This window comes from Cavia porcellus, unplaced genomic scaffold (genome assembly GCF_034190915.1).
Source record: "Cavia porcellus strain 051 isolate PalLab524CR breed Dunkin Hartley unplaced genomic scaffold, mCavPor4.1 scaffold_1, whole genome shotgun sequence".
Classification (NCBI taxonomy): domain Eukaryota; kingdom Metazoa; phylum Chordata; class Mammalia; order Rodentia; family Caviidae; genus Cavia; species Cavia porcellus.
This window is the reverse complement of record NW_026947484.1, coordinates 230,038,081-230,060,337: the sequence shown is the minus strand read 5'-3', so window position 1 is coordinate 230,060,337 and position 22,257 is coordinate 230,038,081. Positions and strand designations below refer to the sequence as shown.

Genomic DNA, 22,257 nt, shown 5'->3' with positions numbered 1-22,257 from the left:
GCTGTCCTTTCTTGCACTTCTATAGATACTGTGGTCATCAAAAAGTAAGAGCAAAGCCCAGGGTCCCTTGAGCTTCTTCCCCAGATTCCTTCCAAGAAGACGCTGCCACCCAGACACACCCCCATCTAGAACCTTGTATCTGGCCAGGAAGGGGTGTCTGCCACCCGTGATTAGCATGTCTTCATCACGGTCCAGCATGCAGCGCACAGGACGGCCGGTCCTGAGTGGAAAGCAACAGAGTTAGAAACCCTCTGGGTCTTCGACAGTAGCCCACATCTGTTGATCTCAGGGGTGCAAACAGCAAGGAAGACACCTCTCTCCACCAGGCACACAGGGAGATGGCTGTCAGGTAGGGGACAGAGGTGGAGACATAGCCACACAGGTCTAAGGACAAAGCAGCAGGTGATGTTATCTTCACCCTTAGACCCAAAGTTCTAGAAACATAGTTATGAGAATTCAAAGCCAGGGGAAACTACTTTCAAAGGGACAGATCCAGAAAGCCTTCCTGGAAGAAGCATCCTTGTTCCTTTCCCCAGAGCCACGGGGAGAAGCAGGCCTTGGAACTCACTTGTGTGCAGCCAAGGCCACTGCGGTGGACAGCACCGTACTCCGGGTCTCCTTTCCCCCAAAGCCTCCTCCCATTCTCTTCACTCGGACTACAATCCGGTTGGCTGGAACCCCCAACATTTTTGCAACAAAGTTCTGTGGGAGAAAACAAAAATAACCCTCATACTGATGCATGCATGGATTTATTTCAGAACTGATATGCACGGGGCTGTTTACTTCGCTGAGTAGAAAATGCCCTCCCCTTGCAGTGCAGCCTGGGTTAGCCGTGTGGGTTCCAGCACTCATCGGTTACTACAGACTGAGCTCAGGCTATTCAGACATTGTTTTTAACCGCAGTGGGGGAGATCATAGCATATTTTCAGAGTCTAAATCCATTCTATCTGGCAAGACGCTGGTGGGTAGGACCAGCTGACAAAAATGCTGACAACTGCTGCCACATTCCACACAGCAGAGGATATTTGAGCTGCCACAGATAAGTTAGTGCCCTTGGCTATGGCTTAGCCTCTTTCCTTCGATTTAAAGATGAGGAAACTGAGATGGGTATGCTTGGACCAACACCACATAGCATTACAATAAGAACAAATGCTTGCCAACCTCTAGTGCAAGCATAAAAACTCATCTAGCTGGGGATATTACTCAGTGGCACAATGTCTGCCTGGCAAGTGCAAAGTCATGAGTTCGATTCCTGATACCAAGACATAACAAAACAAAATCTCATCTATTTGATCCAACAATCCTACCAGGCTCCATTTTATAGATGAAGAAACTGAGGTAAAGCAAGGTTATGTGACAAACTCAGTGGCACCAAGCTTGCTGATGACACGGTCCAGTTCCAGGACCAATGTACCCAAGTCCCCTTCAGGCCCAACCCAGATCTCCCTCTCCCCATTTTCCATCTTGCTCTTCAGACCTGCCAGGGCTCCCCAGTTACTGCCCTAGTGCCTAAGTTGACCCACATGTCACTTACTTGGGTCTTCATGGTGTTCTGGGTAGATACGAAGAGCTCCATCTCCCCTGACTCTCCTTTGGGCACAGCGATGGTGCAGTGAGTCTCCAGGTAGAAGTGGTCCTGGCCTCCAAGGTAGAGCTCTCCTGGGGAAGCAGAGAGCCCCGCTGGGAGTCACATGCTGTATAGGGGCATGTCTGCTCAGGGAGAGAACGCACTCTGCCAAGCAGCCTGGGCAGTAGTTGCCTATTCACAGGTAACCTCTGTATTCCCTGGCTGGGGGGGAAATGGGCCTCAAAGTCTTAGCCATCTGTGGGTCATGTATCTTCCTCAGCAGTCCCAAAGAAGAAATTAGAAATAAATCAAAGAAATAAAAATGAAACAGATAAATAAATCAGGTGCAAAGTTCTTTCCTCACTGCAGTGAGTGAAATTATAGAAAGGATTGTAAAAGATTTCCAAAAGATTGTAAAAGGTAAAGAAGAATAAGAGATATGATTGAGACCACAATGTTAAGTGAAATAAATCAGACACACAAGCTAACATATTCTGTGGTTTACTTTATATAAGAAATCCAAGAGATAATTAAAGAGCAAAGTACAAGATAATAGGAATGAGGGAGATAGATCTTTTTGCAAAAGGGAAGGGAACTAGGTATGAAAGAAGGAGGGAGAGAGGAAGGGAAGGGAATAGAAAAAGAATTAAGACGTGTTGTGTACATGCACCAACCTCCTCTAAGGAATGTCATAATGATGCACTGCAAACATGTACCAGTAAAAATAAAAATTTTAAAAGGTGTGGTTTAAAAGCTCAAAATAAGGGCATCTTGTAGGACTGAAGCTCTCAGGTCTGTTGGAGAGCTGACTGCTCGTGACTGAGCAATGCCCGAGTACCAAGGCAGGAAGCAATTCCAGAGGGGGCTGGTGGATAGAACTGTGTACCTAATCTCAGAGTCAGAGACAGATGGGGGGGGGACAAGGTACAGGAAACAGCTAGCAGAGGGTGAGAAGGCAGCACCTTCAGGCCGATGGGGAGGACAAGGAGCTGCGTGGGTAGAGTCCTGGCAGAAACGGGACAGGACACAGAGGTCACGGGAAGCAGGATGGAATGAGATTTCACCTCAAGTCCGGCCCTGAGCTGACCACACCTGTGGCCCATATCTTCCCCAGTAAACCAATAAACACCATGTATAATGTCTCCACGATCACTTAACGCATGTCCATCCCAGAGACAAGAAGGGTAGAAAGGACAGTGAGTGAGGCTCTGTGGCAGCCAGTGGTCGACTGTTTTGTTACAAATGTCAGAGGAAGCTTCCACTAGGAAATGTTTAGAAGTCACTTCCCTGCTCCAGGGGTCAAAGCATATCTCTTGACTTTAATTCACAAAACAGGGCTGTCCTATCCCAGTGCTGCATGGCATAACTGTACCTGAAACAACATTATCTGCTTCAGCAAACCCCTTCTTGAGATCTCCTTTCTCGATCTGCAGCTCATATTTATAAAATGAGTTGTTCTTTATAGCATCCTGTGGACCAGAAAGCAGCGTCAGTAGTGTGGCTTTAAGGGGAAGGCAGATGGCTCGTGATTGGAACAGAATTCTCTGATTGCTGTCTCTTTCTTTTTCTCCCTCACCTCCTGCCATCCCTCTCTTTTCTTACATGAATCTCTGTAAGCTTCAGGCACAGACTTAAAGTATCCCAGGGAGTCACACTGCCTAGCTCCTTGGCTTAGATGAACAGCCCTGGGTCTTGAGGAAAAACAAAAACAAAACAAAATAAAATCCCATAAGGTACCACCTGGAACCAAGGTTTGGTGAGATGAACTCCGTTTGAATGTTAGCAAACTGTGCCCAAGTTTATGAAAAGAAAAATTTCATAGGATCAAAACCCCTAGGATTGGAAAGGATTTTGAAATCCATTTACAGGTGCTTACACTGGGGTTATGCCCCAATCAATCTGTTGTAAATTTAAAATTTTGTAAGTTAAAAATGCATTTAATATGCCTAATTTACCAGACATTATAACTGTGCCTGGCCTACCTTAAACATAATTAGAACACTTACGTTAGCTTATGATAGGGCAAAATCACCTAACATAAACCCTGCTTTAAAATGAAGTACTAAATATCATGTATTTATCGAACATTCTGCTGAAAATGCAAACAGGTATTGGTATGCTCTCACACCCCAGGAAAGCTGAAAAATCAAACATCATTTTAGTAGAACTATGGCAAGCTAGGGACTGTCTATAGTCTAAGCCCTGCCTGATGCTCCAATCACCTCTGGAGGATCCTAATGAATGTACCTGCAGGGAACTGAAGATAACATTTACTACTAGAATTCTTGCCCTCCATGGGCAAGGCTGAGTTCAATTCCCAGCACAACACTGAATGAATGAATGAATGAATGAATGAATGAATGAATGAATGAATAAGCCTACAGGGGCAGAGATCTGACTCTCCACACAAGCAGTGCTGCCCAGTTACCTCAATTGTGATAATGGCTGGAAGGTCCTCATAAGTGATTTTCACCCCTTGAGCAGCTCTCTGTGCGTGTTCTCTGGTGTCAGTGACCACAGCACCGATGATGTGCCCAATACAAGTAACCTAGGAGCAGAGACAGTGTGTCAACAAAACTAGAAGCTTCTCATGAAGAAAAGCATTTATAGATTTTCAAAAAGACAAAGGAAGGCCCTGCTCTGACCATCAAAGCACACTTCAGAAATGCCCTGAGGCCTTTCCATTCCCTTACCCTGCTAATTGAGTTTATAGGAGTCTCTTTATAAGTGCTTAGGTTCATTTGAACTGGACAAGGCACAGAGATCACTGGGATCAGAATAGAAAGAAACTTCAAGGACCAATTCTGTTCTTTAAGTACTGGTAGCCTATTGTGAAGATGCACAGAATAGAAAGTGGAAATTGATTATTGATGTCTGCTCCAAGCAGATAAGGTACCAGGGAGTGTGTAAGCCAACTCACCTGTACTTCAACATCCTTGTCCTTCATATGAAGAGATGGAGACCCGAAAGGCAAAGTTACAGCTGGCTGTAGATACCAGACCTTGACTAACTCTCACGCCTTGACTCTTGGTTTAGTTATAAATCCCCACACTACTCTTTTTTATGTGCTATTTCCCAGGTTTATACCAGAAGCTCCTCAGAGACTGAAACCTAGTCTTATGCTTCATCTAGATGCCCAAAGCAGTAGCTCTCAGATCTCTGGATCTTAGATTTGATGATCCCCAAACAAATTTTTCAAGTTATAGAACTGAAAGAGTAATGATTTTTTAAAAAAATAATTCATAAAAGTTAATGGATCTCTTTCAGGGATATTTTCCATTGATTTTTACCCCAAAAATAAATAGCAAAAATTGTTTTTCAATGTATTACTTTGGGATACAAAGTATCTAACAATATAAATCAACACTTAGCATGAAAGTCTCTGATAATTGTCTCTCCAGGGCCCAGTTAAATTATTGACTTAGTTTGCTAATGCCCTGCTGGGTATATCTAGCTGACTCTCACCAACCAAAATGCTAGCAATGCTCCTTGGGGTTCTTGAAACTTGTAAAACGATTTGTTTTCTAACAATACTTTCCTTATGGGGTCCTTGTGTTTACTATGAGAAGTGTTTTTGGTTTTTTTCTTCACCTTTACATCAATAATAAGGTGAATTTACCTTTAACTCTAACCTGCTTGTACCTAATCTGTAACATTTGATCTGTGTTAGAATTGTAAAATGACCACCTGAGAATTATCCTATGAGTAAAAATAGAAGCATTATTATAGCATCTGTCTTAAAGATTTGGAAACTCTTTGTTCTTGTGGAAAAACTCTATATAACCAACATCAATAAATGAACTTTCATATAAGGACATATTCTGTCCTTCACAGATTGTCCTGAATGCCGGCCTATTGAATGATGATCACTATGTATGCAAATATATCATCTTTCACCATTACAGATAAGCAATGAGTATAAATTAAAAACCTTAATAGTTATTTCACATTCTTTCCACAAAAACCCAAGCATACCTCATCCTTTGCAAAGACCGTTTCATCATCAAAAAGTCCAGTTACATTGCTTCCAGGAATATCCTCAGCTGAGAGGAAGCAAACAAATCCCGGCACTTTCTGAGCTTCTGAAGTATCTATGGACCTACAAAAAGGAGCTGTGTGAAGGGCCAGGTTGGCAAACTGAAGCAGAAAATCTGTCACATGGATTGGATCACCCACCTGTCCTTATTTTAATGAACCTTCTCCCACTCTAATTTGTTCTTTTCTATCATCTTTCTATTAGAGTTCAATTCAATTAACATATTCTTTTCTGAAAATACAATTAAATGCCTACGTGAATATTTAGCACTGCTGGGGAAATAATGAATAAAACGGGCCTTGCCTCCGTGGACCTTATGATATATCATGTCCGGTCTCCAAGTCTAAGAGAACCACACGCTATTTGAGCAGCTTTTATTCTGGAGAGTTCTGTCTCAAATGTACCTCACCAGCCAACATCTGTTCAGAAGCAGCACACTGGAGCCTTTGGTGTGCCCTGAAAATCTGCACATAGCCGAATTTCCCTCCTCACATTATAGTGCTATGTCAGCGTAGCAGGACAGCCTTAGACATAATTAGACAATATAACCTCAAAGGGAGAAAGCCTGGAGGGTTTAGCAATTATAGCAGACTAAATTGTTATCCTTCTGGCCCAGCTTCCCACAGGGAAAGTGAGGCAGAGGTATCTCTGGGAAATGTATGGAAATCCACAAGTATTAACCATCTTCCAGACAGTTCCTCCTCACAAGACACCCTGAAAGTAGCTATTATTATCCTCATATTTATGTGGGGAAACTCAAGTTCATAAGCAGCTTGCAAAAAAATCGCTCAGCACAAAAGCAGCGTAACTGAGATTAGAACTGAGGTTACACTGCAAGGATGCCAAGGTAAATGCAGCGGCTTCTGCCCCATCCCATGCCTTCCGAGTGCCAGCAACACATGAAGCTCCTGAGCACTGCAGTTATTACTATGCCCACCTCCCACCCTCCTTCATTCACTCGCACATTGCTTAATGGACATTAGTGGAGTGTAGACAATGTGGGTCGTGGTACTGGGCTCAAAGCAAGAACAAGGGTAAACAAATTCACCTCCTACCTGGCAACCATTCCAACTAAAACATTTTTCAAGAATCTGGAAAAGTTGTTCTGTGCGTGCGTGCATGCATTTGTTCGTGCGTGCGTACGTGCATGCATGCGTGCATACGAGCATGCGTGTGTGCATACGTGCATACGAGCATGCGTGTGTGCATACGTGCATGCGTGCGTGCGTACGTGCATGCGTGCATGCGTGCGTGCGTGCGTGCATGCGTGCGTGCGTGCATACGTGCGTGGGGGGACTTGCCCTTCTTGGAGCCTGTATCCAGGCTGGAAGTGACAGTGGAGAAGAAAGTCAGTCACCAGGAGACTTGATCCCTAGTCCAGGGAGATACAGGGCCAGGATGGGGATTTCCCTAGCTTTTCTGCTTAGCTGTGGTATGTGTCTAGCGTCCATGGAGTTGACGTTCAAGATCTTAGGCTTAAACATACAGAGGTGGCACAGCCCAGGTGCTACTTGGTTTCAAACACAGATTCCGTTTAAAAAAAAAAAAAGAGCAAACAAACACCCACTTTGGGGCTGGGGATTTAGCTCAGCGGCATAAGCACCTGCCTTGCAAGCAGGCGGTCGTGAGTTCGATCCCTAGTACCGATAAAAAGTTTAAAAAAAAAAAAGAGCAAAAAAAATCAAACACAGATTCCACCACTGACCAACTCTGTGGCCCTCAGCAAGTAACTTTCCCTGCTTCGGCCTCAGTTTCCTATACTGGAACAGAGAAATAGTAATAGGACCTGTCTACAGGGTTGTTGTGTTTGTTCTTTAAGTGCTAACTTAAGTTTCTCTGGAAATTTCACATTTAAATTTAGCCTGGTATTCAAGGTGCAAATCTAACCTAGTCCTGTAAAGTCTTTCAGTGGCTTTTTTGGGCTAAGTGCAGCCTCCCTGATTCTGGTATCCCTCCCAGCTTTTCTGAATCTGGGCCCTGCCTGCATTTCCAATGTTAGCATCCTTTATCCTCCCATGAAGAGACCTTCTTTTGGTGCTAGGGAGCCCTAGCTCCTCTTGTTCCCCTCCAGACAGTGGTTTTGAGATGACTCCTCATCCTCCTGGGAGGTCCTGGAGCATACTCGCTATCTTTATGCCTCCAGTGACTGAAAACATGTGAAAAATCGTATGGGTGCTCGCCCCAGGCTCCCCCATTACACTCACAAGATCTTGGCATGGGCCCGGGTGCTGGTGACCAGCCGGAGAGACAGCTCATTCTCGTAGCGAGGAATGTCATCACAGTACACAGCCTCCCCAGAAGCCTGCATGTGCGCAGCTAGGTGGGGCAGGGGTCGCCCTACCATGTCCTCCTCAGACTGACCAGGAGGCACCTCCTGGAACAACATGGTCACTAGTCAGGCAAAGGGCACTGTTTCAGGGTACACTGGGGAGAACTGGATGCCAGAAGACAAAGCAAACCTGAGGGAGTAGGAATGGAGGAGGCAGAGGGGTATGGTGCAAAGGAAAGAGAGAGGCACCTAAATAGTCACTAACCAGTGTGATCACAGTGTCAGTATATCAAGGAATCAAAAAAAAAAAAAAACCTAAATGCTCATTAGTCAGAGACTGGGTCATGCTATAGTCACACTATGCAATAGTATGCGACCATCAAATATACTTTTGAGTAAGTTTAATTAGAAGGAAAGAATGCTCAAAATAGGATACAGTAAATGCAAAGGTAAGATACAAACATTGTATTTGTATGTAATGATTCTAATTGAATAATAAAAAATATGCTACAATTATAGCATATGCACATCCATATGCATACGAAAAGTGGAAGTAAATAAAAATAAAATGACTTCCTTTGGAGATGAGATTTTGAGTGATTTTTGTTTTCTTTATATTTTCTGAAATGTTTTAAGATGTATAAATTTTACAATAAACTGTGCATTTGTTTTTCAAAGTAATAATAATGGCTAATATTGATCAAGCAATTACTATTTTGTACATTAGTAACTATCCAATCAGTTTACTTTTATTAACACATTTAATCCTCAAAAGTCATACTATGAAGCAGTATTATTACTATCAGTATGTGCAGGTGGGTGCAATTAATTTGCCCAAGAAAGGCAGAGAGGATAATTAATGTCCAAGGTTACACAGTTACAAAATGGTAGAGTTTGGATTCAAATCCAGGCAGTCACACGCTAGTTTCAGGCTCTGACCACTACACTCTAGTGAAAGTGTCAGTAAAGTGTGGCCTTTGGCCAAATTTGACCCACTGCTTGGTTTTAAAAATAAAGTCTGACGGTCACATAGCAAACTCATTCGTTTGTGTATTGTTCACAGTTTGCTTTTGTGCTAATGACACAATTAAAAAGTTTTAAAGGAGACTGTATTACACACAAAATCTAAAAGGTTTATAGAAAAAATTTGCAGCCCTTCACCTAGTACCTCCCAAAGTGTAGTTTATAGAGGAGCGTGTGTGTGTGTGTGTGTGTGTGTGTGTGTGTGTGTAGACACTCAACACTTCTAGCTTTTGCATGTTAGCCCCACAGAGCGGTCAGAAAATACAAAATGGAAAAAACATTTAAATAGGCATGCACATAAATCTAGTCAAATTTAGGTCTACAAGGGAGAAGAAACTATGCTGACATCAATGATTTCCATCTTTTTTTTTTCACTGCCTGTATATGCACAAGAGGAAGGAGCCCTATGACCTGCATACAATCTTAGCTGGCTTTTGTCCAGCAGTCAGCCTCTCATCACAAGATGCAGCTTCGGGGAGCCCTGGAATTAATATATACAGGGTGTACTCACTTGGAAGAGCTGGACATTGGCTGGAGGATCTTTCTGAAAGAGCAGAGTGGCACTGGCAAAAGTGGGGTCCAATGTGCCACACTTCTGTGGAGGTGAGAAAACAGAGGAGGCTATCACTATGTTGTGTCATAGGACCCTTCTGTGATGTCCCCAAGTGATAAAGCTGACAAGTATTCCCTTATCCCCTCCATATATACCCTCTGAGCAGTGGCTGGACCTATCTTAGCATCCAAATGTGAGCTCTGGAGCTCACATCTTCTAACTACCTCATTTTCATTTCCAACCATTCCACCCCTGTCAGTTGAGATGTCGGTGCTACCTCATCCTTCTCCCCAGCCTCCCTAGAAAAGTCTTCCTTGCCTCCCTCAATGCCAAGGGAAGTATTTATTAATATGGAACATGTTCACAAGATAATATCAACTAAAGGAAGGGAGATAGAAAACTCTCTATGCAGTGTAATCCTCAATCTGTTTAGAAAATGATAATATCCAGATCAAAAGAGACCATGATAAGAGATATAGCAACAGATGGATGGAAGTTCAGATAGAAACAGACGAGAGAGGGGGCAAACAGTGCAACAGATAAATGTAGGGAAAGTATCAGAGAAATAAACCAAAACACAAGCAGTGATTTTCTCTGGGATCTGAGAATGGGGGTAATTTTAGTTTTCCTCAAAATGATTCTGCATTTTTTTAGACTTCCCACCTTCTTATCTGCCCCTGGCCTCCTCCTCTACATATAAATCCACAGTCAGATCCACTCTGCATCCAGAAGGGCCATCTGGTCCCTTTTGCAGGTTTCACAATTGAGATGTGGGGACAGTCGTGGCTGCTCAAGTTCCAGGCTTAAGTGATAACAGCAGCAGGACAAGTGCTCAGGTCCTGGCCACAGCAGCCAGCCCCCCTCGCCATGGCTCCTGGGCTGAATCCCTGGTTTCTGCTCTTCTGCCCCCAGAAAACCAGGAGGGGAAGCAGGTTTCCCACCAGACCAGCCTCCCTGCCCACACTCACATCTTCAGGGTTGACTTTGCCCAGCTTCTGCAGCACGGTTAAGTAGAACTTGAAGAAGAAGCTGAGGGTGAGGGTCCGCCGGAAGTCCACCATGCCCCCAGGGGCATCGGGCTCCAGGCGCAGCTCCTCTGCCAGCTCTCTGCACACGTCCTGCAGGAGCTCCTCATTCCAGGACCTGTGGGGAACAGAGCTGTCATCATGGGAGCATGCTCCCTCGTAACCCTAATGGGATAGAGAATCACAGCACCTGGACCTTGGAGCCAGGCAAACTTAGCTGCGAATTTTGGCTGAGATGCTTACAGCTGCACGACTGGAGACACATTGCTTTAACCTCCATGGGCCTTGGTTTCCTCATAACTAAGAGTACATACAACTTTTAAAAATTACAAAAATAATAACTAAATCTACTGAGCACTTACAATGCCTGGAGAAAATCATAAGTACTTTAGAAGAACAGTCACTTTTAATTTAATTAAAGATTCTACTAGGGAAAGCTCTTAGACCCATTGACCAGAGAAAAGTGAGATAGGAAGAGACTAAGTAACTGGATTTGTGTCACCCATCCGATCAATGTCGGAACCAAGAAGCCAAATTTTATGTTAAACTGGTCTATCTCATGTAATATTATAAAGATGATATAGGTAATCCCAGTAAGTTGCTTGATACAATTGCTATTGCATGGTAGTCAACACAATAGTTGTAGTAGGATTTTGTAGAAATAGTAATAGCAGTGTAGCAGTAACAACGGCGGTAGTGGTGACAGGAGTGATACCACTAACAGTAGCAGGAGCAGCAGCATTACTACAGACAGTAACACCAGCAAGGGCAGCCACAATAATCAAGGTGGGGACGGAAGCAGTAATAATGGTAGCAGTAGGAGCAGAATTAGTAATGTAGCAATAATAATAGGAAGAACAACACTAGTAATACTATTCCTAGTAGAATTAAAAAATAGCAATAAGTAGTAACAGCAGCAGCAGCAGCAGCAGCAGTAGTAATATCAGCAATATTAGACAGCAATAGTGACAAAGAAGCAGTGATGCTGCTACTGATAGAAAATGTAGCAAGAGTAATGGTGCCACCATTGACCAGAGTGCTGGGAGTAGCCAAAGGACTAGGGACAGCAGGAACAGCAACAATGGTATGAGTACAAATACTACAAGAACCAACAGCAATAGTGCCATTAATAATAACAGTATTAGTAGAAAAAGGCACCAGTAGAAGTAGCAATAACATAGTAGTGATAATAGTGACATTCGTACTTATCGTATTAGTGATGTTAGTAAACATAACAGCAGTCATAGCAGTTATAGTAGTAGTAATACTAGTAGCAGTGATAATACCAATAGCCATAATGATAGTGATGATAGAAATAGAAGAAGCAGCAATAGGATCAACAGTAATAGTAGTTGTAGTTGCAGTGATAATAAAAATAGCAGTGATAAACCTGGCTAGGTGGTACAGGCCTATAATCCCAGCACTCAGGAGGCTGAGGTAAGATGATTGCTGTGAGTTCAAGGCCAGCCTGAACTACGTAAGGAACAAAGCAAAGCAAAGCAAAACAAACAAGAAACAGCAGTCATAATAATATTGAAAGTAGCTGTGGCAGCAGCAGTGATAATGGTGGTATAGCAATGACAGTATTGCATTCATGTGTCACTTAGCAACGGGTACACGCTTTGAGAATGTGTCCCTAGATGATGTCTTCATTGTGGGAACTTACATGGTACAGCCTACTACACACCGAGGCTAACCCATTGCTCCTAGGCTACACATGCGTGCATCATGTTACCATACTGAATACTGTAGGCAGTCATAACACAATGTGCTTGTGTATCTAAGCATAGCTAAACATAGACAAGGTATGATAAAAATACAAGCAGTAGGAACATTTCAGCTCCATTGTAATCTCGTGGGGCCACCATCATATACATAGTCCATTGCTGACCAAGACATTATGATGGCAAAGACTGTATTAATAGTTGTACTAGTAGCATTAGTAATCATAGAAGAAACAGTGAACATGTTAACAGTAGGAGCAGCAGTTATGGTCTCAATAAGACAAGGGCAGTGGTAGCATATTGACATGTTAGTAGTAGTCACAGTCGTGGTGGCTGAAGAGCTTTACTGAGCTACTAGCTCTTACTTGGACAGCTGCTTCTGAGTGGTCTTGAGAGCTGAGATGGTTCTGTTTGCCATTCCTCCATAGCAAAGGGACAGCTCCTTTACTTCTGTGGTCCCTGGCTTGAATAGCACTCTCATGCCACAGGTCACCTTGGCTATGTCATCTTCTCTCCTGGAGGCCTGCTTGAATGCTGAGAAGAACTCACCCTAAAAAAGAACAAGTTTCCCACCTGTTCTATGAAGAATGCAGATGGGAAGCCTCAGGTACACAGCTGAGAGTGAGACGAGGTGAGATGGTGTGAGGCGAGGGGTCTACACCGCGGAGAATCAGCAGGCAGGTGGTCTCATGAATCAGACAAAACATAACTGACTATATCTTTAGAAGAAGTTCCAGCTGATTTCTCAGAAGCCCGAAAAGGTCAGGATTTCTCCCTGTTATTTGGAAAAGCTCAAGCTGGGACAGCATCATATCAGTCCACTGAATGGGCAGCTGAGGTGAGGAAGATGCCTTCCCGGGGGCTCCTTGGAGACCTGCCCTGGTGTTCTGGATCAGAGGCTGCCCAACCTCTGCTGAAACTCTACTGACTTGGTGCCTCTCCAGCAAGGACAGGCAGATGCTGCAGGCTGGATGAAACTTCTCACTTGTGGTCTCCCCAAGTGTCGCCCCTTGTCCTTCCCACCAGTCTCTGGGAGATGAAAGAGCTGATGGCTTTATGCTTTGAGTACTCCCCCCACCCCACCCTTGGATTCCAGCCAGCTGTCTTTGGGATCAAGTAAATCACTTTCAAGGGAATGTGACAGTTGGTTTTGTCAGCTTGATTGCCTTGGGAGTCACACAGGGGATTAGAAAAGCACACTTCTGGTGAGTCTTGGAGGCGTGACCTTGGGGTCTACATCCGGTCCTTGTTTCCTGGCACCTTGTTTGGTGGTTCTGGTCCCCTGATCTGCTTCCTAGGCATCATGAGGTGAGCAGAATTCCTCTGCCAAACCCATCTCCATGATGTTCCTGCCTGGGACTCAGCCAACTACAGATTAAAACCTATAAATTTTTGCCAAAATAAATGGCTCCTCCTTTAAACTGCATGTTGAGTATTATACTCCAGCAGTGAAAAGCTGACTAATGTAGGGGAAAACCTTCTGATTTCAGCCCTTCCAGGTCAGGGCACTCTTGACATTTGCACCCACCCTAGCACTCACATTCTAAGTAACATCAAACAGAGGAGGTTAAAGACAGACCCTGCAGGAGGAGTACAGGAAGCTCACTGTAAAGTCCCCAAACGGCACAAGCCTGGGTGATGTCATGGCCCTGGGGAGCCAAGCCCAGTGTTTGAAGTTGGCTCTGGAGCAGAGCCAAGCTGTGGATTGAGTCTGGAGACCCATATCCCCTGCCATGTACAGTCTTATAACATTTTCACAGCCACCAGCTGTCAAGGGCTGGTTGACATCATCCTTTCTTGAGAAAGCTATTTCATTCTGGGCATTAAACTCTCCTCTCTTTTATGAAACAAATTTTTTCTTGTTTTTAATGCTTACACCTAGCAAAATAAAAACAGAATAGTACTGACTATTTTCCCTCCCTTTCCCCACTCATAGCTTAAGAAAAAAAAATGAGTCATCAGTGAAATTCAAAACTCTCAGAATCACTGCTCAAAATGGTCTATAAAGACAAGCTAGAAAATCATTAAGAAACCAGCTCAGGGCATAATTACTCTAATTGAATTAGCATTCTCATTAACGAGGTCAAAATCAGCAAGGGCAAACATGCCTGGCATTCTTCGTTAATGCACTAGCAGCGATAAACCCTTTGCTTGCTTGGCTGCTAATTTCCAAAAGACATATTGTGAAAGGAATTCTGAGTTGATGGCTGCAGAGAAAGGTGACATCTACCCCCAGTCAAACTACCCTAAGCCTCAAGGAAGAAGAGACGGTAGCCAGAGGTGCCCAGACCTTCCCAGAAGGCCAGAAAAGATGCTCACAGGGCAGAAATCCAGCAGCACCAGCCCAGAGCAAAATCAGTGAACCAACACTTTGTCAGGGCAAAGGTTAGCACAGCTTCTGCACTGTGTGTGCAAGGTCTACACTCTTCACCATGGGGAAACAGAGCCCCTGATGTGGGCAAGAATACCGAACAGCTGGAAGGGTTCTGGGACTCTGGTGTATGAGCGTGTGGTCTCCACTAGCTTCCAAACATCTGCCAGGAACCTTAGGAATTGTTTGTTTCAGTCCTCACAGTAAGCGCCATAGTAGGTCCCATTGTGTCCATTTTATAGACGAAGACATCAAGATTCAGAAAGTTAAGAGGACTCACTTGAGATCACAAGTCTATGCCCCCTCATCCTGCAACTTCTCGTAGTCCGAGAAGAAAACAGTTGGCTCATCAGAGGCAAAGTTCAGAGGGAAAGACATCAGTCAGTGTTTCCCAAGGCAGACTCCAGTCTCCCGTCTGAAGCCCAGCAGTAGGTATACCGTAGGCTCCTGCCACCTCACCTCCTTGCTGTAGGGGATCTCAATGGAAAACAGTATCTCCTCTGGACTCAACAGCGTCCTCCTGTAGCCAGGGAAGAAGGTATGGTCCATTCGAACAGTTCTCCTGGTACCTGTTTGGAGACAGAATGAAAGGGGCCAAGGTGAGTGTCCGGCTGGGGGCCCCTAGGGCACAGAGGATAGCCCAACAGTCGGCTCAGTGCTTCCCCTGCTCTCTGATTCCCACTGGCAGAAGGAGTGGCTGGTATAGTCAAGGCCAGGACTTCCATCTGAAGTCTTTGAGCACTGGATTGAATATCTGACAACCAGCCCAAACTTGCAGCATTTGTCAGGGTGTGTTATATATATTCCTGCCTATCGCAGCCAATTTCAAGTAGCCAATGTGGCATCATTGGCTTGGGGATGGGGTAGCAAAGAGTTAACAAGGCAGCCTGGATGCCATCCTCTGTGAGGCTCTTGACTGGCATCTAATAACGTGGATTTTGGAAGAAGTCTCATCATTCTGTGATTAGCATGAGTCACTGTGCCTAAACAGCAGTTTCTGCTGAGCACCTCCTTTCCTTCTGGGATCCTGAATTTTGGTGCAAGCTAAGCAGTGTTGCCTAAGTGATCAGAAGTCAAGAACTCTGGGCTCTGAGTCTCTACTATGAGACTCTCCGAAGAGAAAACTTCACAGGAATCATCACACTCCTTTCTGGGGGAGTTAAGCATGTTCAGGGTGTCTCCCGAGGAGAGGACGCTGGAAGCTTGTGCCTGGTGTCTTTCACTACCTTTCCTTTTGCTGATTTGACTTTGTATCCTTCTTAAGGAACCAACTTAGGCCAGGACTGAAAATTGTTAGAGGTGGAGTGGTCTTCAGGACCCACTACAAGGCAGAGATGCTCAAGAGCTGACCACTGTAGAGTACTTTGAACACACAGATAACGAGAGGTGTAAATAACCTCGAGGGCATAGAATATGGTGACATGAAGTAAAATAGCCAGTAGGTAATGAATTTTGAGTATTTACTATCGTAGTCTTTAAAGTAATTATTGTATGGTATGTAATTTACTTTTTGATAATGACCATATTTAACAAACGGCTCACAGATTCCTTGTAATCCAACCATCAGCTATGGTAGGCTAGAGTTTTCAGCTCCAACCACCCCCAAACACACTCCACCAAGGTAAATGCAATGATTAATGTTGATTGTCACTTTGATTGGACTGTGAGGGCGCTAACTACATCAAGTAGATTAATCCAGTGATGACTCTATCAGCTGAATGAGATTATTTATTAGCTGAGACATAACGGAGGAAGCAGGTTACTTGAGGTATGGCTTTGTCTATGGTCCTTTCCTCTCTGGGTCTTTGGCATCTCTACTTTTTGAGGGTAAGAAGCTTTCACCCACTGTGATGTTTCTGGTTTGGAGGCAGCTTACCATGGACTGAACCTTCTGAAACCCTGAGACATCTTAAGCCTCTCCTCCTTTAAATTGTCTATGTTAGATATCTTGTCCCAAGAATGGAAAGTTGATTAATATAATAAGCCATTCAGAAGACAGATCCTGCTATGAATTCTCTATAAAGAAAAGTTTCATCCCTCCTGGATGCATCCTCCCTGCAATCTTCATAAATCTAAACCTTAAGACAGCAGATCACTGAATTTAGGACTCTCTTTCTCCAGAAAATTACCCATCTAATGAGCATTTCTCCACAAAGCCCCTATTTCCAGACCTTTGCTTTAGACAACCCACCTTTTGACACAAGGGTCAGCTTGGCTCCACTGGCCATAAACACAGGGTTGAGGTCAGAGATAGGGCTGGCGTTGATGATGTTCCCTCCAATGGACTAGGACAAGCAAAGATTATGAGTTAGACCCCACCCAGGACCCACACAGTCACACCTGCCCATCGGACAGGTGGGTGACAGCTGCTGCAGGGAGCACCTGAGTGCCCACACCTGCCCTAGACACTGGAAGCATAGCAAGGACATGGGTCTTTAGAAAATGTGACAGTGTGGGTCCTAGCTCAGAAAATCACGAGTCAGTAAACTAAGGCAAGCCTTTTAAATTTTTGTCTCTCCCAACCTTTCTGAAAGGACCAAGTGGTTTATCACAGAAGTTTAGGGCATAAATAAAATAAAGAAGATAACAATCACAGGAAAAAGGAGGAAGTCTTAAGAAAGAATAGTTCGCCTTCTCTGGATCTGAACTTCCTGGAAACTAGACAAGAAATGGAAGGAGAATCAGATAGAGGTTTTGCATTACTGGAAATGAGAAGGAAAAGCAGTGTCCTAGAAACAGGCTTCACAGAACCAGGGAACACAGCATTGCCTTCCGGGTTTGTGTCTCCTTGTCAACAATCAGGAGGAAACAGTACTTGGGCAGGGTCTGGGGGCTAGGAGTGAGCTCTCTCATTTTGTTCTATTCTGTTTTAAATTTTAAAACAATGATCACAAAAGGGAAAAAAGTAGCAGAAGGGATAGGTTGTCTTCCAACACCAAAACACCATCAACTGTTGTAAACCCCAAATGGAGCAGAGAGTATGCAAATCCCTCTGTTTTCAAACTGAAAATTTTGGGGTTGGTCTAAGCCTGATGGAATAAGTCTAAACTGATTGAACAGTCAACAACCAAACCCTTCTTTCGGGAAGATTGAGGCAGGCAGGTGCAACTTCCCAACCTCAGAATTAAAGACCGAGATACTTCTTAGATTGGCCCTCAGGCTACCTCCATCAGAAGCACTCAGGATGTTTGTTAAATACCTGATCCCTGGACTCACCTCACATTCACTGGTGAGAATCTTGCAGGGTGGGTCCCAGACTTGCATTTTAGCAAGAACCCCAGACAAATCTAAGCACTAAAGTTTGGGGCCCACTAGTCAAAGCAAGAGGGAGTCTTTGGTTTGGTCCCTGCTTTCTGATAAAGGGCCCATCCCCTGGGACCCGCTTAATCTGAGTGAGGCCTCACCGCCACAGACTTGATCTGCTTCCCAGCAAACCAGCGCAGCTGCTCCAGGACCCCTTTGAAAACCTCTGTTTTATGATCAGGAAGCTCAGCAATCGCATCATGCAGGACCTTCTCCATGCAGCTCAGGGAACAAGCCGCTCCAAAGGTGATGCCTGGGAACACATGCTCAGAGTAACAGCCATCCTTTCTACAGCTTGGAAAACATTTTCAAAGACAGCTCCTGCAAAGCCTCAGCAAGGCTAAACCAGGACTTCCACAGTCAGATAGATAAGGAAATTAGGACCCAGAGAGGTTAAAGGACTTAACCAACAGCACATAATTAACAGCAGCCAGGACTCAATCCCAGGTCACCGGATTCTATAATCCATACTCTTTCCTCTAAACAAGCATAGCATGAAGATCTCTATAGATGTGGTCCTGGCACTTTTTTTAAATTAAAAAAAGCACCAAGCAGGGCTGGGGATTTAGCTCAGCGGCATAAGCACCTGCCTTGCAAGCAGGCGGTCGTGAGTTCGATCCCGGGTACCGACAGAAATGAAAAAGACAAAAAAAAAAGCACCAAGCACTATGCATTCCCACTTCCCCACTAACAAGCGATTCTAACGTAGTCAGCACTGAAGCTGACTATTGAAATCCCCAGCCTTATGCCTGCAGGCTTCCATGATGGATACTGGATGAAAGAAAGCCAGTGAGGGCAGCCCCCTCCCCAGTCACCTCTCTCTGTTTGCAAGGTAAGCTCCGGGGGCAGCAGGTGACAGCCAAAGCAGGCTGCTCTGGCACCTGATCCCCAAAGAGGCCCACTCTCAGCATCACTGTTCCTCTATGGGCTCAGGCAAACCCTCCTTACCATCGGGCCCATGTTCCACTGAAGTCAGCTCGCAGATCCAGGTTGGGCAGACAATCATAGGATACAGCATGTTCTTAAACTTCATCTCAATGCCTGGAGAGAGATGAGAAGCTGAAGTTAGACCTTGGTGGTTTCCCTGTCCTTCCACACAGGTCCCATAACGTTTTTATAATCGCAGCATAATCCTAGGGCAGCGGTGGCAAATCTATGGCATGTGTTACATAATGGCCTAATTGTATCATTGAAAGGTCCGAAACGTTTGCCGTCACTGTCCTGGGGGTCTAGGGACTAGCAAACACTGTGGACAAGGGAGGAGGTCAACAACAAAGCTATGCCTTTACACCTCAAAAAAAAATGAAATAAAGTCACAAGACCTATCTAAATTCAAATAAAACAAACTCGAATTCCTTGTGATATGTGTACATGTGTTTATCTATGTATGTGTAAGAACACTGAAAAACACGGTATATTAGGAATTCTTTGAAGCATTTTGCCTATTTTAATTCATTGAATCCTCCAACAACCTTTTAGATACTGTAGTTTTCTCTGTTTAAATGAAGAAACAGGCACAGAAAAGTAACATTTTTGTGCAAGTTACAGCTAAATATAAGAACAGCTAAGAATAGAAACATTTCAGTACTTGAGTTCTTGTTATTGTTAGGGTGTAATAATAATAACATGAAAGTCAGAAATTAAACTGAAAAAGGAAAATGAAAAAAAAAAACCTTCAAATACACCTTCCAGTTGCCAGTTTCTGTCTGGATTTTTAAAGGTTCACAGCTTTGTGGGACTGTGCTTCTGTGTCACTTCTGTCCTCACAGAAGACAAGTTAGAATCCCAAATACAGATGTACCTTTGTTCCTTAGACCCAGTTGGCACTATGCCTTTCCCAGTCCTGCCACTTGGCTGTAGGTGAGAAAGGTTAAAGAAGAAATGCCAGCCAGGGTGGTGGCACACACTTGTAATCCAAGGACTCTGGGGGACAGAGGCAAGAGGATCAAAAATCTGAGCTCAGCCCAGAAAACTTAGCAATTTAGCAAGATTTTATCTGAAGAAAAAGCAAATGAGGTTGGTATATAGTTAAATTCAAAACCCCTGCGTTCAATCCTGGTGCCAGAGAAAGAACAGAAAGGGAAGAGAAGGAGGAGAAATATGTGAGCCAAGCTCCATTCCCCAACCTGACTCCACAGCTGCCACCGAGGACTCCTGAAGGGAGGCCTGGCACCCAGGAGCCTGGCTTGTGTGGGTGACCGACCACTCCCAGGACACAGGAGGCAGGATGAGGTATCAGTGAGTCTTGTCTTGGGATGCCACCTTCCCCAACACCCTGTGTTGGTGGTGGGTGCAAGTGCAGGTATGAGGAGGAAGGAGAGGAGAATATGGACCCTTCCTCATCTCAAGCAATTATTTAACGTCTTTGTGAATTCGTGCATCTTGGCATCCAGGGCGGTGTCTGGCTCATGGTAGGAACATGTTGAATGTCAGGATCTCCTACGATCTTTCCAGCCACCTTAAATCATCCTGTTCCCAGACCACAGGGCTATGACCACGCAAGGAAAGGGCCTTAGGGCCATAATGACACGTGTGAAGGCAGGTGGTGCAGACAGCTCCCCAATGCCCTGAGTCTGGCTAACTACAGTTATCAGGCTCACTTCATTGCAGCATGACTCACAGCTACCCTGTCAGCTCAGCGTGTTGCGCTGTTGGGGCTCCATACCCCAGGGGAGGACACAGGCCCAGGTGGCTCAAACACATCTCACTTGGACCATCTCTTCTCCTTTATCTCGTAGCGCTGTCACTCAAAGAAAGGGCAACAGGAGGCAAAAGCATGTCATTCCAGCCCCTTTAGCATCTATCAGACTCTGGTCTTTGCACTTTGCCTGCGCTCACATCTTTCCTCTTGTCTAGGAAGCCTCAAAGGAAGGGGCTGTGTTCCTCCCCAGAGACCCTGGCTCCTAGCTGTCACTCTGTAGATATTTAGGGGAAAAAGTCACAAGCATCCAACGATCTCATTTTAATATTCATAGCTACCCTGTGAGGAGTTATTACCCCCATACAAGTAATGGGAAAATGAGAGAAAAAGAGACAAGAAAAGCTATTTGAGGGTGGCCAGCCAGTGCAGGGCTGGACCAGGTTTGGGTGGTTCTATGCCAGTCTTGGGCATTCCCAGGGCAGTCAGTGAGGTAGAGTGGGATTCACATAATATCACGGGGAGGTAGGGACAGCCCAGAAAAGCCCAGAAATACACCTTGGCCTTAATGGAATCCACAGAGCCACCTCTGACCCTTACCAATCTCCGTGTTCCCCACCACCAGCTTGGCATCAGGATACTGAGCCTTGAGGTCCAGCAGCTCCTGCAGGGTTGAGGCCTGGATCCACGTCACACGCTCCCCTTGGAAACGCAGCTGCTTCCGAGGAGCGTCTTTCAGTCTCTGCAAAGTGTAGGTCACATATTGTGCTGCCTCCTTCCTCCTACCACCATTTCCCTGGTAAATTGCTCTAAGTCTGTCTGCATTCAGACAGACTTTTAATACTGAATTCAGAAAGAAGATAATTATGGCGGGAGAAGTGAGAGTAACTAATACATTCTAAGAAATTACTGGAGCTATTAAACAGTCATCCCACTTAGTGTCAAGAATCCACCAATGAACTATGTGAGCTTCATTTTCACAGGTTAAATTTAAAAAAATTTAAAAATCCGAGAGATCAAGGAAATTATGGGGCCTGCTTTGAGGGAGCCCCAAACCAAGGTGGTGTGAAGCCCAGGTTCCGTGCAGTGCTCCACATTGCCTCCAGGGGGTGCAGTGGAGAAGGGAGAAGGAAGAAGCCTCAAAGCAAAGGAGGGCTGAATCCAGTGTGCACAGGGTGAAACCGGGCTTGCAAAAGAAATCTGCAAAATTTAAGTTTTCACAATCCAAAGGAAAATACGTTGGTGACCTACAGCAAAGCAGTTCTCCCTGGCCTGTTGAACCTACAAGGCCACACCCATGAGGTCTATATAGTTGAGAAATGGACTCCTGAAATTTGTAAATATTAGAGCGAATGTAACAAAGTGGTACAAGCAGGTGTCTTTAAAGCTATGAACCATGTCACCGAATAAGGCTCTGTTTGTTTTTAAATAAACAGACTGCTTATGAAGGGGAGGACAGATGGCTTGGTGGACTTTAACAAGTTATAATAGTTAGAGACCCTTGCTATTGATACCTAGCACACCAGGAAGACCTAGTCATTCTCCTCCTGGGGCTTATAATCTAGGAAGGAGCACAGACATGTAATTAGTAACTATAAGTGTGACATGTGTGAGAAGCATAAAGCATGGATCCCAGAGGGAAAGGAAGGAAAGAAAGGAAATTCAGGCTGAAGCTTAAGATTATGGAGGGTGCAAAGTTTCAGTGGGTGTGAAAATACAACAGTTCCCAAGGACTGACTGCACAAAGA

General features: G+C 44.6%; 1 protein-coding gene across 1 annotated transcript in view; it reads right to left on the bottom strand.

The window, feature by feature from the left end:
* The window catches only part of Xdh (xanthine dehydrogenase), a 68,624-nt gene that overhangs the window by 23,775 nt on the left and 22,592 nt on the right, over window positions 1–22,257 (bottom strand). The window contains exons 9-23 of the mRNA XM_003473014.5: window positions 21,110–21,251; window positions 18,820–18,912; window positions 17,973–18,124; window positions 16,760–16,853; window positions 15,028–15,137; window positions 12,563–12,747; window positions 10,417–10,591; window positions 9,407–9,490; window positions 7,808–7,977; window positions 5,543–5,666; window positions 3,996–4,115; window positions 2,940–3,036; window positions 1,535–1,659; window positions 569–702; window positions 133–220 (exon numbers count right to left, since the gene is read on the bottom strand). Of these exons, the coding sequence (XP_003473062.1) occupies window positions 133–220; window positions 569–702; window positions 1,535–1,659; window positions 2,940–3,036; window positions 3,996–4,115; window positions 5,543–5,666; window positions 7,808–7,977; window positions 9,407–9,490; window positions 10,417–10,591; window positions 12,563–12,747; window positions 15,028–15,137; window positions 16,760–16,853; window positions 17,973–18,124; window positions 18,820–18,912; window positions 21,110–21,251 (1,893 nt within the window). The remainder of the gene's footprint in view (window positions 1–132; window positions 221–568; window positions 703–1,534; window positions 1,660–2,939; window positions 3,037–3,995; window positions 4,116–5,542; window positions 5,667–7,807; window positions 7,978–9,406; window positions 9,491–10,416; window positions 10,592–12,562; window positions 12,748–15,027; window positions 15,138–16,759; window positions 16,854–17,972; window positions 18,125–18,819; window positions 18,913–21,109; window positions 21,252–22,257) is intronic.